This window comes from Ptychodera flava, chromosome 5 (genome assembly GCF_041260155.1).
Source record: "Ptychodera flava strain L36383 chromosome 5, AS_Pfla_20210202, whole genome shotgun sequence".
Classification (NCBI taxonomy): Eukaryota; Metazoa; Hemichordata; class Enteropneusta; family Ptychoderidae; genus Ptychodera; species Ptychodera flava.
This window is the reverse complement of record NC_091932.1, coordinates 11,859,524-11,873,994: the sequence shown is the minus strand read 5'-3', so window position 1 is coordinate 11,873,994 and position 14,471 is coordinate 11,859,524. Positions and strand designations below refer to the sequence as shown.

Sequence of the window (14,471 nt, the reverse complement as noted above, 5' to 3'; positions counted from 1 at the left end):
GGACTCATCAAAGTTTGTTTGCTTGTATTTGTAAGAGCATTTCGTGCGAGGAATCTGTAAAATTGCAAATAACTTGTGGATGGACAGTACATAATTCTTTCGTACAGTTGATTTTAACGAACGATGAAATTTGTTTTGAAAAAGTAGGAGAACATATCCTCAAATTAAAAACAAAGAACATTTCTGACCACAAATACTGACAACGTCATATTAAACAACTGTTACCTTATCCGTTGATTTACAGCGTTGGCTAATATCAACCCGCATTTCCACAAATGTCTACGACTGAGTCTCTGTAACGTCGAGCGCATCGATCATGATGACAACAAAGCAAATATTAAATGTCATGCGATACAAGGATGTTAAAAAGCGTCTCCAATTTTTGTGTGTATAAGAAGTGGAGGAAAGAGGAGAAAAATATGCGGCGCGGTCAACAGCAACAAAAAGGGTTCGATTCGTCACGGTCACAGGGGGACGGTTGAATTTTTTCCCCAATTAGTCAAGTGTTACAATTAATACTAGCGCGCGAAATTGGGCTCAGACGATAAAATTTGCTCAAAATTCAGCGGGTAATTTGTTGTTTTTATTGAACATCAGGGTTTATGATCACTAAAATAAATATTGCCATAAGCCATTTTGTTATGAGATATTTAAGTATAAGAGGATGAATGGGGTTTATGGCAAGTACATGGACACAATTCGCAAAATGCTCCAAGCGCATTCTTCGATATTAGCATATTTTCTAATATTTTTATGACATGGATATAAATAAAAAATCTGTCGTTTAGGATATCGCTCAATTGATACAAGTGTCAAAGACCTGAATAAACTTTATCACGCTTAAATATTCGTATTATTTTGGGTTTTTTATCGTTGTAGTTGGGAGGTAATTTTAATTTTCATTTATACCTGACATTTTCCGGGGATAGGGGAGGGTGGTTGCGGGAGGGATTTTACTGTCGGATGTTGCCATCCACGCGCCCGGTTTCCCGCCCATGTTGCCAGGGAGATGACATTTGGATCCGCCGTTGAAAATGATCCATCATGGGTGTTTTGCTGCATTTGGCCCAAAATAGAAGCGCTTCTGGGGGTTTTTGTCTCGATGGACGGGCTGTTGATGGACGGGGGATTCACGCCCCGATGTCGAGAAGTCGGGGAGGGGACGTAGCTGCGCTGAGATGGGCAAAGAAGTATCTTGAGTCATTCCAAGCCTGCTGCTTCTTTCGGCGGTGCACGGTAAGTTTTGCCCGGAGTGCCATGAATATTGGTATTGAGAAGGGGTGGCAGAACGTTTGACCCGGCAAGCGAAGTCCGTACACTCCCCATAGTGTCGATTAGTTCGTTAAAGGAGGCAGGTACAACTGCCCACTCAACCAAACACTCGCCCCGAAGAAACAATATTTCTTTCCTTTTTTTTATGAACTGTCCCCATTGTTTCTGTTGTTCGCATTCCGCTCGCTGTCGTTAATCGGTTCCCTTGTCGCGCAAAATGTTGCTTGCTGTCAGCCTGACGTATTATCGCTGTGAGCGAGTCCCAGTCAAAAAGGAGGCAATATACAATCAATTTCAACATTTCTGCCATCACAGAATTATGAATGAATAAAAAGCCCGCTGAGCGGGCCGAGGGGGAGGTGGATGCTCATGTCGGTTTCTCAGCCGTTAATGTGAAGGGATAATAATGTCATATTTCCCCCCCCCTCAAAACTATTATTCTCTCCTCCCCCTTTTACCTGGTCCATGATTGAACAAACGCTCTTGAACACGACCACCGACAACATGAAATATTATAAGCCGGTCCCGAGCCGAAGATTAATTGCCTCCACCCCCGGTTCACAGTAAAATGTACTGACCTGCTGTACACAGTACTAATGGGATCATTCAATGTTGCGCAGGGAATGGGGGTGACTGGGGTTAAATAACAATCACTACAATACTTCATCTTATATCCGGCGTTGCTACTTACGCTGGAAACTGTTTTATCCTGAACTTTAATGGTGGTCCTTTAAATAAATTATTCTAAGTACTTAGCTTTCACTCTGCAGTTCCTGGGTATATCCGACTAACGATACTTGTCAAAAATAATTGTTAAACCCAAATGTTATCCCAATGTATTTTATCTACCTACCTACCGATCTATCGTTATAAATATCTATCTATCTATCTATCTATCTATCTATCTATCTATCTATCTATCTATCTATCTATCTATCTATCTAGCTAGCTAGCTAGCTAGTTATCTAGCTAGTTAACTAGCTCAATAGCTAGCAAGTTAGATAGCTAGATATCCATCTGCCTGTCTGTCGACCTGTCTATCGACTATCTACCCAGCATCTACCCCCGTTTCCCTTTATATGTATATCATCTTATATAATACATACATACATACATACATACATACATACATACATACATACATACAGACAGACAGACAGACAGACAGACAGACAGACATACATATCAAATAGATAGGAAGGGGTGAACGGATTAGCGTTCTTGGAAACTGTCGATGGCAATTTCCTTTCCACTGTTCAACCCCGCCACATCACACGACAGGTACATGTAACACGTCGCATCCAACAAACACAGTTCACGAGTTTGAAGGAGGTTAAGGGGCATGGCATGTCGCGCCCGGACTGCCATATTGTCGTAACTCGTGCCATATTCGTGATGGACGTTCGTCATAAACGGTGACCGTACCCCCATTTTGCCTTGATTTTGGAAGTCTCAGCGGAGCATAAATCTCGAGAAAACAACTGTAACCTCATTTGGGGCCACAGAAAAACCTCCAACAAAGAACTCTGAGATCGATTCATTAAAAGTAGAAAAAGAGAGCGTCACACAAAGAAGGGTCGCTGATTTATTGCCCACTTAGTGGGTTTCTTTTTCCCAACAACGTCAAGTTAAACCAAGAAATGGTTTTGCGGCTCCCATTTATATTCTAAGGTCAGACTCTATTCTGTAAACTTCGGGGACCGGTCTTTTTTTCCGAATGGCTGGTATTTCTTCTACTACCTGTTAAACGTTGAATAATTGCTCGAAAAACTATCACAACTTGAATTATGTCTACTCCGTCACTAAATAATCTGAAGAGTCGTCGTTCCGTATATTTTAATGGCTTTCAAAATAGTTCAAATGGCGAATACTATGGATTAAAGTATCCGCTTTGTGTTTTTTGTTTTTTCACCTTCGGTCAGAGTTAACTAACGCCCTGGTATTGGCTCTGAGGTTCCGTGCACACTTTAGTGACCGTGAAATGCTAGACAGCTGATAGAGTGTGGCGTAAAATCGCTTGGAGGGGAACGGCAATCTCTTCATAACACTAGCATCCAAGTAACAAAACCGTGCGCGACCGAATCAGAAATCAAAATATCGCGAGATCACGCGGGGAATTAACGAATCAATAAGGACACTCCACGTCAATATTCAGGGAACGATGTTGGCTCAAAATGTTCACAAATCGTATTCTATCATGACCATCCTTTGCTTTTTTATTAGGACAGAGAATGTTTGAGCGAATTTCAAATGTATTGGGAAAGTTGAATACTCTGTCTACTCGAGGACTGTAATGAACTTGTATATTTAATTTTCGCTACAGAATATGGTATTGCCATCGAACATTAAATATATCTTTCACAGGTATGAGAAACGAGACGCGTTGCGCGTTCGAATTTCTAGCATGTGTTCAAAGTGAAACAATCTTGATCTAGTCTCGTTTTACACTTCAAACTTGAACTTGACTGTGACAATACAGGTATGCTGCACTGTCTGGTGGGAGGGTGATAATACGGGTATGATCCAAGGGGCTTGTCTCTCACTTTTGATGTTGTGCGAAGCATGAAAAAATGGCGCGATATTTTTTTAGCAATCATGATGCAAAGCCCTAACCACACACTCGGGGAGCTGATGGCGGGGGCCGATACGGCGACTCGCGTGTGATGCCGAGTCAGCGGAGAAAGTCCATTCATTCGGCTATCCCCGGAGAGCTAGGAAGTTCATCAAGACTTAAGGCAATACGGGGATAAAAGACGCCTAATCAAAGCACGTGGTAGTGTGAAGCAATCACGTTAATGCCACCGCTTTAGGGCAAACGATGTCCGCCTAGCATGCATTGGTTTGCCGATTGCCCGTAACGGGGAACGGCTTCACAGAGTCGGCATCGTCATCGCGGTGAACCTCGCCAGTGACGTTTGCCGTCATCAAGATCACGTCAATTTGGATGTGTCAACAAAAAATCTCTTTTGTCAATAACTTTTCATGCTATCAAGTGGCGTTGCTTTGAGATACTACTGGTCATACAACCAATCTGTTGGTTTTTTGCCTCTTAAGTTACACAAGGGGGTAATAATTTATTCTCCGGATGACGCTGGAAGATCGAGACAGACCTATTGAAAGAGAAAGAGTTTAAAAAAGGGAAATATACAATGGCTGCGCTCTCAGCTGGTGACTTCTTGTCAAAGTAACTCTCACTAGGTTTCCGCTTAGGTGTGCCGGTTCGCATTCTAATTGGAAAAGCTTAAAAATTCCCCGTCCAATGTTGCTTAAAATCGCTCAAAACAAACCGATTTACAGGTGCGCGCAGGCACCCTACCAACCAACCCAGCTCCCAAAGCCGTCGGCAACCCCCTCAAGGCATACAAATCACGAGCTATCATTTGATTTAGCAATTTCTGTTGTCTCCACTCCAGTTTACTTATTGTAATATCACTTGATTGCCGGGTTTGAAAAGCCCGGATTGGTTATAATGAAGCTCGAAGCTTTCAAATGGTCGGGCAGCCAGAATTTACGTCTCTTTTGCAGTGGTTCTGAATACACCAGCGAACAATGGGCCGGGGCTGTTGAAAACAGTCCGAAGGTGAAGGGTCGCCCAACGCTACTTGAAATAATAAATTATGGGAGCCTAAGTGGTGTAAACCTATCTTATAGTTGGCAACATATCACATACAACAAAACATTCCAAATGAATGGGCTTAATGCCTATTAACTCAAGACCCGAATTTCCTGACAAATTTTGTTCAACTTCGATCTACCAATAACGAGACAGCGCGCTCTCGGCTCTGCCGCGGACGATTTCGGGAATAACGGGGACTCCAAAATGGGGGGAAGAATTTTCACAGCCGTTTTTTTCGGGTGTTTTTTTTTCTTTGACGGCTCTCGTAGTCACAAGCGTGACGAAGGATAACAACATAAACAGGCGACGAAACAGATGCCCGGCGCTGAACGCACACTGAATGACAATGCGGGGCCGGGAATCCAAAGTCGTGGTTTGGAGCTGACTCTCTTGGGACCAGCCAGATACACAGACCGCGCCAACAAAAGCTCCTTTCAGTTGAATGGAGGGAGAGAAAAGCAGAAAGATGAACCACCTGACCATTCCTTTTTCTGTTGAAAAACGGTTCATTTTGACTTGAATCACAAAATAATAGGACCGGGGCGGGGGTCAAGCTCTTGCAGGACAGGGGTCGTTTTTCTCTAAAACTAAACTCTTCAAAAATGTCGATGATGTTTTGGCCTGTCGAGGTCCTGCACCCAGGGAATTTAATTCATTTTTTGCATGCCTACAGTATTGAGTGTGATATTTTAGTTGGTGTTATGCCGTGTAAACTCATCATTATTTTAGAAGCTGCAACTTGAATTACGGCAGGATCATTAACCTTGGAGTTTGCGCACCATGTCTGAAAAACGGGTGTTTCCATACAGCTTGGCATACATGCATGCCTGAGTGCCCGCCCGACAAACGATGTGCAATTCTATGTAAATCAGGCGAGCGTTTAGGGCGATTGCGCCTGGCCTCTCCCTCTCAGCTCTCTTAACGCGTTGTTCTGTACACACCGCCGTCCGTTTCTGACACTTGTTTGAGCAAACGGGGGTGAATAATAAAACTTGGCGAAGAGTATCTCGATTTTTTGACATGGCCGGCCGCTGGGGACTCAGCCGACTGAAGGGCTCGCCTTGATGAAATTATAGTAAAATTGCCGAGATTTTCGCTTTTACCCCGACTCAAACGATAGCTGCCGTATTGATATGACGTCTCGGCTCTCAGCGTACTGACTTCTGACACAGAAGCGTAGGGTATAATCAACACAACAAAAATCTACAAGCCCCGAAGGGTCTGTACGCGTTTCCGCTTTTCGATCGCCATTTTGAAAACGACAGTGCCTTTTAAAGGGCGGTATTCGCGTGTCCCCGTGATTGACTTCTTGAAGGCATAGCGATGTGGGCATCCCTGCCCTAGTGAGATGGGCGGGCGAAGTGTAATAGAAAATCGAGCTGGCCGCAGGGCGCAGAACCATCAAAAACTTACAAATCTTTCGATGTGTAAAAATGTGCGCTCCCTGTCAGATAAAGATCGGGGTACTATTAGCAAGCTGAGTGTTTTTTTTTTCTTGCTCGTCGGGAGCACATGTGAAAGAATCAGAGCCCATGCAGAAATTACCGATGCCCCTATTAAGTAATTGGCCTGATGTCTTTGGGCCAGTTTTTGCTTCACAATGCCCGAAGGCCGAGCCCACACAGCAAGACACCAAAACGCTCATTGTCAACCATTTCCCCTGAACACCAATGAAACTTTAAACGATTTCTACACGTCTCCAACTCACAGACAATTTAAGTCATTCTGCCCAGTTTTCGATAGTTACCGCAATACAATAGTCTTCACTCATATTGCTCGGAGCGCTCGGGGGCTGACAATTTTCTTGCGGACTGTTGAGAGCCCTCGGGGGGAAGGAGACTTCGCCGCGTTTCAGCGAGTCCAATTGACGTACTTGGAACGAGTTACCCAGGTGTGTAGCGTTAAATCTTGCCGCAAGTGCTGCAGACGAAAGAACGCCGCACGTGCAAAACACCGCGCGCGAAAACAGGTCGCAAGAGACTATAAAATTTATGATCCCCTCTGATCCAAAGTTACCCCACTGCAGCTCTACAAACATATTTTAACGACGAAGTATGCTTCGCAAAGGTTGGCCAGGGCCAGTCAAAGTGAAAAGAAATAGAATGAAATCACGATTTTTTCTTTTAATTTGGGTCAAGGAGTTCATCTCATTTCGGATGACGTATACTGGGTCTCATATATTATGCTTTGGAATTTATACCTCATAAAAAACGAGACAGGTGGTTTTCTGAACTGCTAACATTGACCATTCTGGATGATCTTTCGCGGATACTGAATTAAGAAGGAGACAGAAATAGATCGGAAGAGGGAAAAACAACAACCGTTTCAATCTTAAAAAAATAATAAGCATCTTTTCTGTGCGTTCATACCATCTACTCACTCAAGTGCGTGCGCACGCATGTAGCGAAACAGCCGTGCATCCAAGGCACTGCGGAGTATGATTCAATTTCCTGCGTTTGGGGTACAAATGAACTTGACATTGAGCTGTTGACAGGTCACTGGCTGGCTTGTACAGGTGATCCGATCGGAAATGAATTGCATTGTATCAAAAACCCACGACGCGGCAGAAGCAAAAGTGACAGGGCAGGCCATCTAAGCCAGACCTCGCTTCAGGGAAAAAACTATCATTTGTCTCTCCTTGTAACATCCAAACCGCGTATTTCCGGATTCCAATTCTTCGACGATCAGTTTTTTTTTATTTTCAGATAAAAGCCTGCTTTCACACATTTCAAAATTAGCCCAAGACGTTAAAGACAACTGTTTATGCAACTACTTTCGGTAGAAAGGACACCTTTCAATGGCCAACAACAAAACTTTTCCTCCTTTCGACTTTTTTTCTACATGAGCGGTAATACAGTAACAATGCCTTGGCTGCATAACTGTCTGGCTCTGCTTGCAGAGAACGAAAAATTTTAACATAAAAATCCTAAACACTGGAAGGCATGTCAGAATGGACACAACACCTGCCGCCCTGGCTACTTGTCTTCAACGGCACCGCAGACAATGCACCCGCCAAACTATCGGAATGAGACGAGGCGTATAATGAAAGCGTACCTGTCCGTGATGATTATCTATAAACATGGGCCCTCTGGCTAAGAAAACCCTTCTGCAAATCGACGTGTACCAAAACGCTAAATAATAGAACAAACTTGAAGGGGACGCGTCTTTCACCGTGGAGCGCAGCTAAATTGGTCCCGTTTTCATCAGAGTAATTTTCTCTTCGAGTGTGCGCTAGACATTAACGACAATTGGGACATCACCCTACAATCCAATTTAGTGACTTTTATAATCACTGGGGACATTGAGTCGACCTTGGCGGGACTCCGTGCCAACGACAATGCCTTCCTGATTTCAGACGAAATTGACATGGGCTTGTCCGTTTCCCTGGGAATAGTAAGTCTGACATTGTTGATTCCGCTCAAAACTGGCGGGTTTTAGAATCGTTGCGTCCTCAGCGAGGCATACTAACTTGTCTCACTGACGTGGTATTTTTGGGGGGTTTTGCTCGACGTGAAATCAATGCAACCGTTTTTTTACTATTACTGTTTCCAAACCTTAGTTGGCAATTGTGGATTTGAATGTCACGTGGTGTCACGGACACACATCTTGATAATGCCCCGATGACTACTGTTCGAATTCACCCGAGAAAGGCAGGAATTGTCTGGAAGGCTGTTTCCAGAAAAATATCATTTCTTCAAATTCACCATTGCTCATTTGTTGTGTAGTGGCTTTAAAGACATAATAGAGCGGTTTGCCTCTCGTTGTTGCGGAAAACAAACGATTTATTTATCCCATGGTGTCAACTAAGGTAATGACCTCTCGATTTAGGCCCAGCTAAACTATTGCCAATTTGCTACAACATACTGGGTATTCCACTGTGACCCTAAATTTTTCACCTTTTCTTTGAAAAAGCGATGGTTCGACGCATTCTTTCGCAAAATACGACTTTTTATGACTTTCATTGTTGTTCGATACGCATATCATCTTAATGATTCCCTGGCGGGAAAGATGGCCGAATTTGACGACGCACCTTGGAATTGACGTACATGGTCGATTTCAGTTGTAATTGACAGCTTCAACAATCACGCCCGTCGTTCACAGCACAGTAAAAAGAAGACACATCCTTTGTTTGCCGCTAATTACCTCTGAGGAGATGTCGAGATGAAATGGACACACGCAAAAAGTTGTCGAAAAGCGACATCTTGGTGGAAACACGGGCGCAAACCAGGGGAATTCAATTATATATTCTTTAACTGCTTGCTTATCGAAGTGACTCTGGCGTGTGGAAATGGACTATAGAAGGTTATAATTGAAAAAGTGATTTTCCTGGTGATTTTTATCTCTGCATATAGATGTTAAGTGGACAGTGGTCGCCACACTGGGAGAACCAGCTCTTGCCTCGGGTGCGGACTTGGGAATATCGTCCGCGCGCTGCTGTTACATATCAATTATTTCTTTCTCCACACGCCACTAGGTTTAATTATACCCTTATATGCTGTACCCCGAAGCAAGACAAAACCTCTTAAACTCTTTTTGCTAATCTAACCCGAAATAATTAAACTCCGGAGATAAAAAGAAGCGACGTAAAACAACGCTTACATCTTAAAATAACAACTAATCAAATTTTTCCAGTGATTCCAGTCGATTGGTGCAACCATAGAGGCTGTATGAATATTTCCGAATATTTCCCGATTCCGTTTTGACCGCAAGAAAAAATAACACGCTTTACTTTCTTTTCGGCCTTAGATAAGACACCATAAATAATTTAAGCCTTGGAAATCAATCAAAGAGCCATCTTAGCCCCTGGCATATTCAATTTGGGTTTACTGGGGGAAACGGGCCCATTGGAAAAATCAGTGTAACGCTCAGTAGAAATTATTTGCAACTTTCATTTCCATATTGCTCATGGAGCAAATGCCATTTGACCCTGCAGGAGACGGTTATGAAATGTACACAGGGCGTCTGTTTGGAATATATAAGTGCCACAGAGATCTCTGTTTCCCATATATTAAGTCATCCTCACCCTAGGAACAACGGGTGAAGTTAAAGATATTTGCCGATACAAGTCCGTTTCGTTTGTTCGTCTCACAGCGGGGACGCCGTTTTGTTACGCTCTCGAGTCGCCTTCTTCTAATTGGCAAACTCCTGTCTTGCAACGGAGACAAAAATTGGCTATGTCGGCGGCATGGTCCCTCGCTGTTATTTGGATGTGTAATTACACGGTATCGAGAGTGAGATCGACTATTTGAAACTAACAGGTTGGCACGACTGGGCCGGGTTAGTGACACGTGCCAATAAACGCCCCAGATTTTGACTTTCAAACTGCACAGCGTGTTTTCCCGTCTGGCAATTGTGCGATCACTATATGACCGGACCGTTTCGCCGAGGAGCAGTGCATGCTTTTTTATACATTCAATTCAATCGAGGGGGCTTGTTAACTCATACACGAACCCATTCTCTGCATCACACTTATTCGCTCGTTATTTCAATCCCCACTGTTATGCACACAGCTTCGGCCATCCTCGTTCCCATTACATACAAACTCGTAGGAGCTCTCTGGGTCGCTCAATGACTCTAAAAACCAACACCTTCGATGGCTTTCAAATTATCAAGTTCAAAATAGACATGCATACTTCAGAAACTTCTCACGCCCAAACATCCGGGTATTTTGCCCATGTGTTCAATTTATGACCGCATTTCCCTTGGTTATGTTTGCTTCATTTACAAACGGTGCACCCATTTTTAAGTGTAATATATCAAACATGTTCAGATGTTCTTCGGTAGATCTAGAACTCATGGCACACTATATATCCTCCTAGATTTCATTGTCCGTACCATCATTCCTCAAGCAATCCATTTTATCTTTTTGTTCAAAGAACGTCCAAACCTCGATTTCAGAGTTGAAGTAACGTATAATGACACCTATAACACTCACAAAACAAACTCAAAACAAAATATGGATCAAATGTCGAATGTTCTTTTAAGAACATTTTTTCACTTCCAATTATAATAGATTCAATTTTCCAAACAGTGGGCACGATTGACCGTTTTGTTTGAACTCGTAAAGGGTCTCATGTTGGTTGCTTACCTTCAACTAAAGAAGTGAAGAGAGTTACGGTTGCCGTCTTTCGACGCCCCGCCGGCAGACTTAGACCTATTTTCTCTAACTTCTCACGTAGAAGTCGACCTCCATTCTTTGACTTTGCCCTGCAATGAAAACAACAATCGATAATTTTAGGAAAATTTTTGAGAATGCGTTGTTTTTTCCCCCTTGTGCAGGTACCGAAATAAAGAAGACAGCGGAAAAACGCACATGACGTAACTGACAGATTACAAGGCGAGAGTTTTTTGGCGATGCTTTCAAGAACCCGCCGGCAATCAGAACAAAAACAAAAACACAGCATCAAAACAAACAGAGCAAAGACAGACATGCAAAAAAAACCCAAAAAAACTAGACATAATTTGGAATAATGGCTCGAGTGAAATGGAGCGGACGAAGTGGTACACTGTGGTGAACATAGCTTGAAATGGACAGACCGTTCATAGTCGCATATGTATGACGTGTCTAGGTGAGATAATGATTTCCTTCCCCCCATAGCAAGGACCCGGTGACAAGAACTAAATAAATTTACATCACTTTTGAAAAAAACATCTGACGGTAGAAATCGATGTTTATTCTGTTTCGCACGTTAAATAGCCCGAGCACAAACAGCGTTAGGCCTTCCTTTAGTGACGGTAGCATCTGCTCGTGCCGTTTCCAGCAAAGGTCGTTCTCCTCGAGATTTCCACCGTTCAATATGAATATGTGATTTCATGAAAGTTTTGGAGCGCTCATGCGTGCCCTGTGTTGTTTTGGCTTGTCTTGCCGTCAGTGAGCTGTGATTTTATTGAAAGAGCCCTTATGTCGTGTTTTCATTGTGTTTCCTCCGAGGTGCTGTCCGTCGATCGTAATTGCGCGAGTGCCGATTTCAAATCACCAACGACGGGAGGGTGCGCCGGTTACGGTGCTGCGTGCGAAACGGACTTTTTATCAACTTATTTCGATTCATAGAACAACTGGTGACAATAGGACATCAAAAAAATATAGCGCGATCGGATAAAACTACATTACCGGCTTTCTGTAGGTCGACACGTGCGAGTGTAAGCCGGTAACTGAAGACACGGGGCGGTGAAGTCGCCACTGTGTCGGGCCTAAACGTAAGTTCAATAAATTCCACCAGCGTTGTCTCAACATCTGACACGCTAGGGCCACCGTAGTCATAAATCTTCATCTTGTATAGGTACACACTATTGTTGTCGACTGTTTAGAACAAACGACCAGGTCATCAGACAGGGGGGTTGAAAATGTCGTGTGTTTTCTTTTCTCTCGACACCTGGCGATGTTTACTGGCAGGAAGTTTTAATTAAAGGCCGAAAAAACTAAAGATGGGGGATGCATTTGTAGTTCTTCTGCAGAAGGTTTTACAGTATAGCCGTTGAGCTTTGTCGCTATGTGCGTACATCTGGGGTGAAAGGTCATCGCTCAAGCTGATTCCGTGAACACACACGCACATAAAAAGCTTATATTCCCTGGTTGAAAGTAGTGAATGCTGAAACCTGGGAAACGCAGTTCAGCCATGAAGAAATAGTTGTATGCATTAAGTATTCTTTACCATTCGATACATTCACTAGCAAAACAATCATAGAAGCAATTACCGGCGTTGCAGTCGCGTTGTCCCGGTAACGGTGGCGGGGCATGACGGGAAAGAAGCACAATGTACCACCTTCTACTGGCAGAGACAGACGATTTGCCAGGAACAGGGTAAAAATCACGAACAGATAATACGGTCTCGTGCAGACATTGTACATTTGTTTTGGACTACTTTCTTAGAGAAGGGACGGCCGAACAAACGTGTCCATTAAGAACGCACTGAGAGCAAAGAGCAAAAATAAATTTCCAGTCGACTGACTCGAACACTGTCAACACACATGATGGGGCTGTCGAAATATCCTGACACGTAAAAACAAGATAGGACTATTTCAACTCCCCAAAAATAAACTAGAAACATCGCAAAAACATTGACGGGATCTTATAAATATGAAAAGATTGTAAGAATGATTGTGAATATCAAATCAGACCCTCTATTTCGATGTTTTAAATATTATTTTAAACTAATTTAGCTGTAAGTTTTGATGTGTTTTCCAGGCTTTTTTCTATTTAAGTAAAATATACTTTTCTTGCTCTACTCAAAAACCATATCGAAATGGCAAACGGTCAACTTGTCAGCACAGTCTGTATGCGTGTGATGTGGAATTTCATTGGTGGCATCTGAACCCAAGTCCGCACAAGAATTCATTTGTTAACAAAAACACCACATATTGCACATAGTGCGTTTTTTTGGTAAGGCCAGTGATTTCTATTTCAACGGGCCTTTGGGGAAAGAAGGGGGAAATGTACTAGTTTTACAGAACAAAGAAACAACAAAAATATTTTCGAAAGTTACAGCTACTGTTTCTGCAACCGTGTTGGCAAATCCGTAAAACCGGTGGCTGGTTTCTACCACTTCACCGGGTTTTTAATCCAGTTAGAATTAATCGTTCACCCTGAGTTGTGATAGAAAAGCCGACTTTTAGGATTTATCGGAAGACGGGTAAAAAAAAAACTTTCGGTTGATTATTTTACTCGCTCTATTGGTGATGTTAATCTTCTTAAAATAATGTCACAGAAAATGTGAGAAAAAACATATGGTTACAAAGCTGTAAGAGCCAAATGCATCAGCCACGCCAACCCATTAAGAAGACACAGGAATGAAATGCTTGGAACGGGTAGGTATTCGCTGCAGTTTTTCTATGTTCTCTGATTTTTAATATCCATTAAGTTTTTTCAGACGGCTTCCCCCCTAACTTCGATCGCGTGGCAATTTGCGCCTTCTTTCCAAGCCAAAAATTCGCTATTCCCCTCCCCCTTGCCGGATTACCCTAAACGTGATGTGTTGTGGGGAGGGAGAGAGCAGTCAACTATCGCTTAATACACCGACTTATTTTAGCGTAGACCCATTTCCCGATTTTCAATTCATATTTTTAATATACTTGGCGGTAAAACCATTAGGTGTAATACCCCAAGACAAAGCGGTCGAGCCAATTGAGCGAGAGAACGACGTTGTCGGCGAGTCACACCGCAAAAAGAGGCGGCGATCACATCCTCCGTTGCTTTTAATGGGTTTAGAAGTCCATATGAAACGGTACGGAGGCTGTGAAAATACCTCCGAGAATGGACCGTGAAGCAGAAAATGCGAGTGAAACCCGATTAGGAGATACAATGGCCTTAACCGGTAGATCGGCCTAAATGGAGGGTTATCCCGACCAAAGATGATAATAGGAAAGCTAAAAGTCAACTTGTGTATGTATGTATTGTACCACGATGTTGCCAAATCAAAAGTCAGTCATAAGGAAAGCATCTGCCTAAGTACAAGATACTCGGAAAAACCGGACTTTTGAAAAGTAAGCGTCTGGAAAAAAAGGGAATGTGTAAACATGTATGATAGAAGGCATGATCATCTACTGAAAGGGGAGGGGTCTAATAAAAATGCAGCCCGCGCACTGG

At 43.0% G+C, this 14,471-nt stretch overlaps 1 protein-coding gene across 1 annotated transcript in view; it reads right to left on the bottom strand.

The window, feature by feature from the left end:
• LOC139133019 (transcription factor AP-2-epsilon-like) overlaps positions 1 to 14,471 on the bottom strand; it is an 83,313-nt gene that overhangs the window by 13,231 nt on the left and 55,611 nt on the right. Inside the window, 1 exon segment of the mRNA XM_070699402.1 lies at positions 10,977 to 11,095. Within this exon segment, the coding sequence (XP_070555503.1) occupies positions 10,977 to 11,095 (119 nt within the window).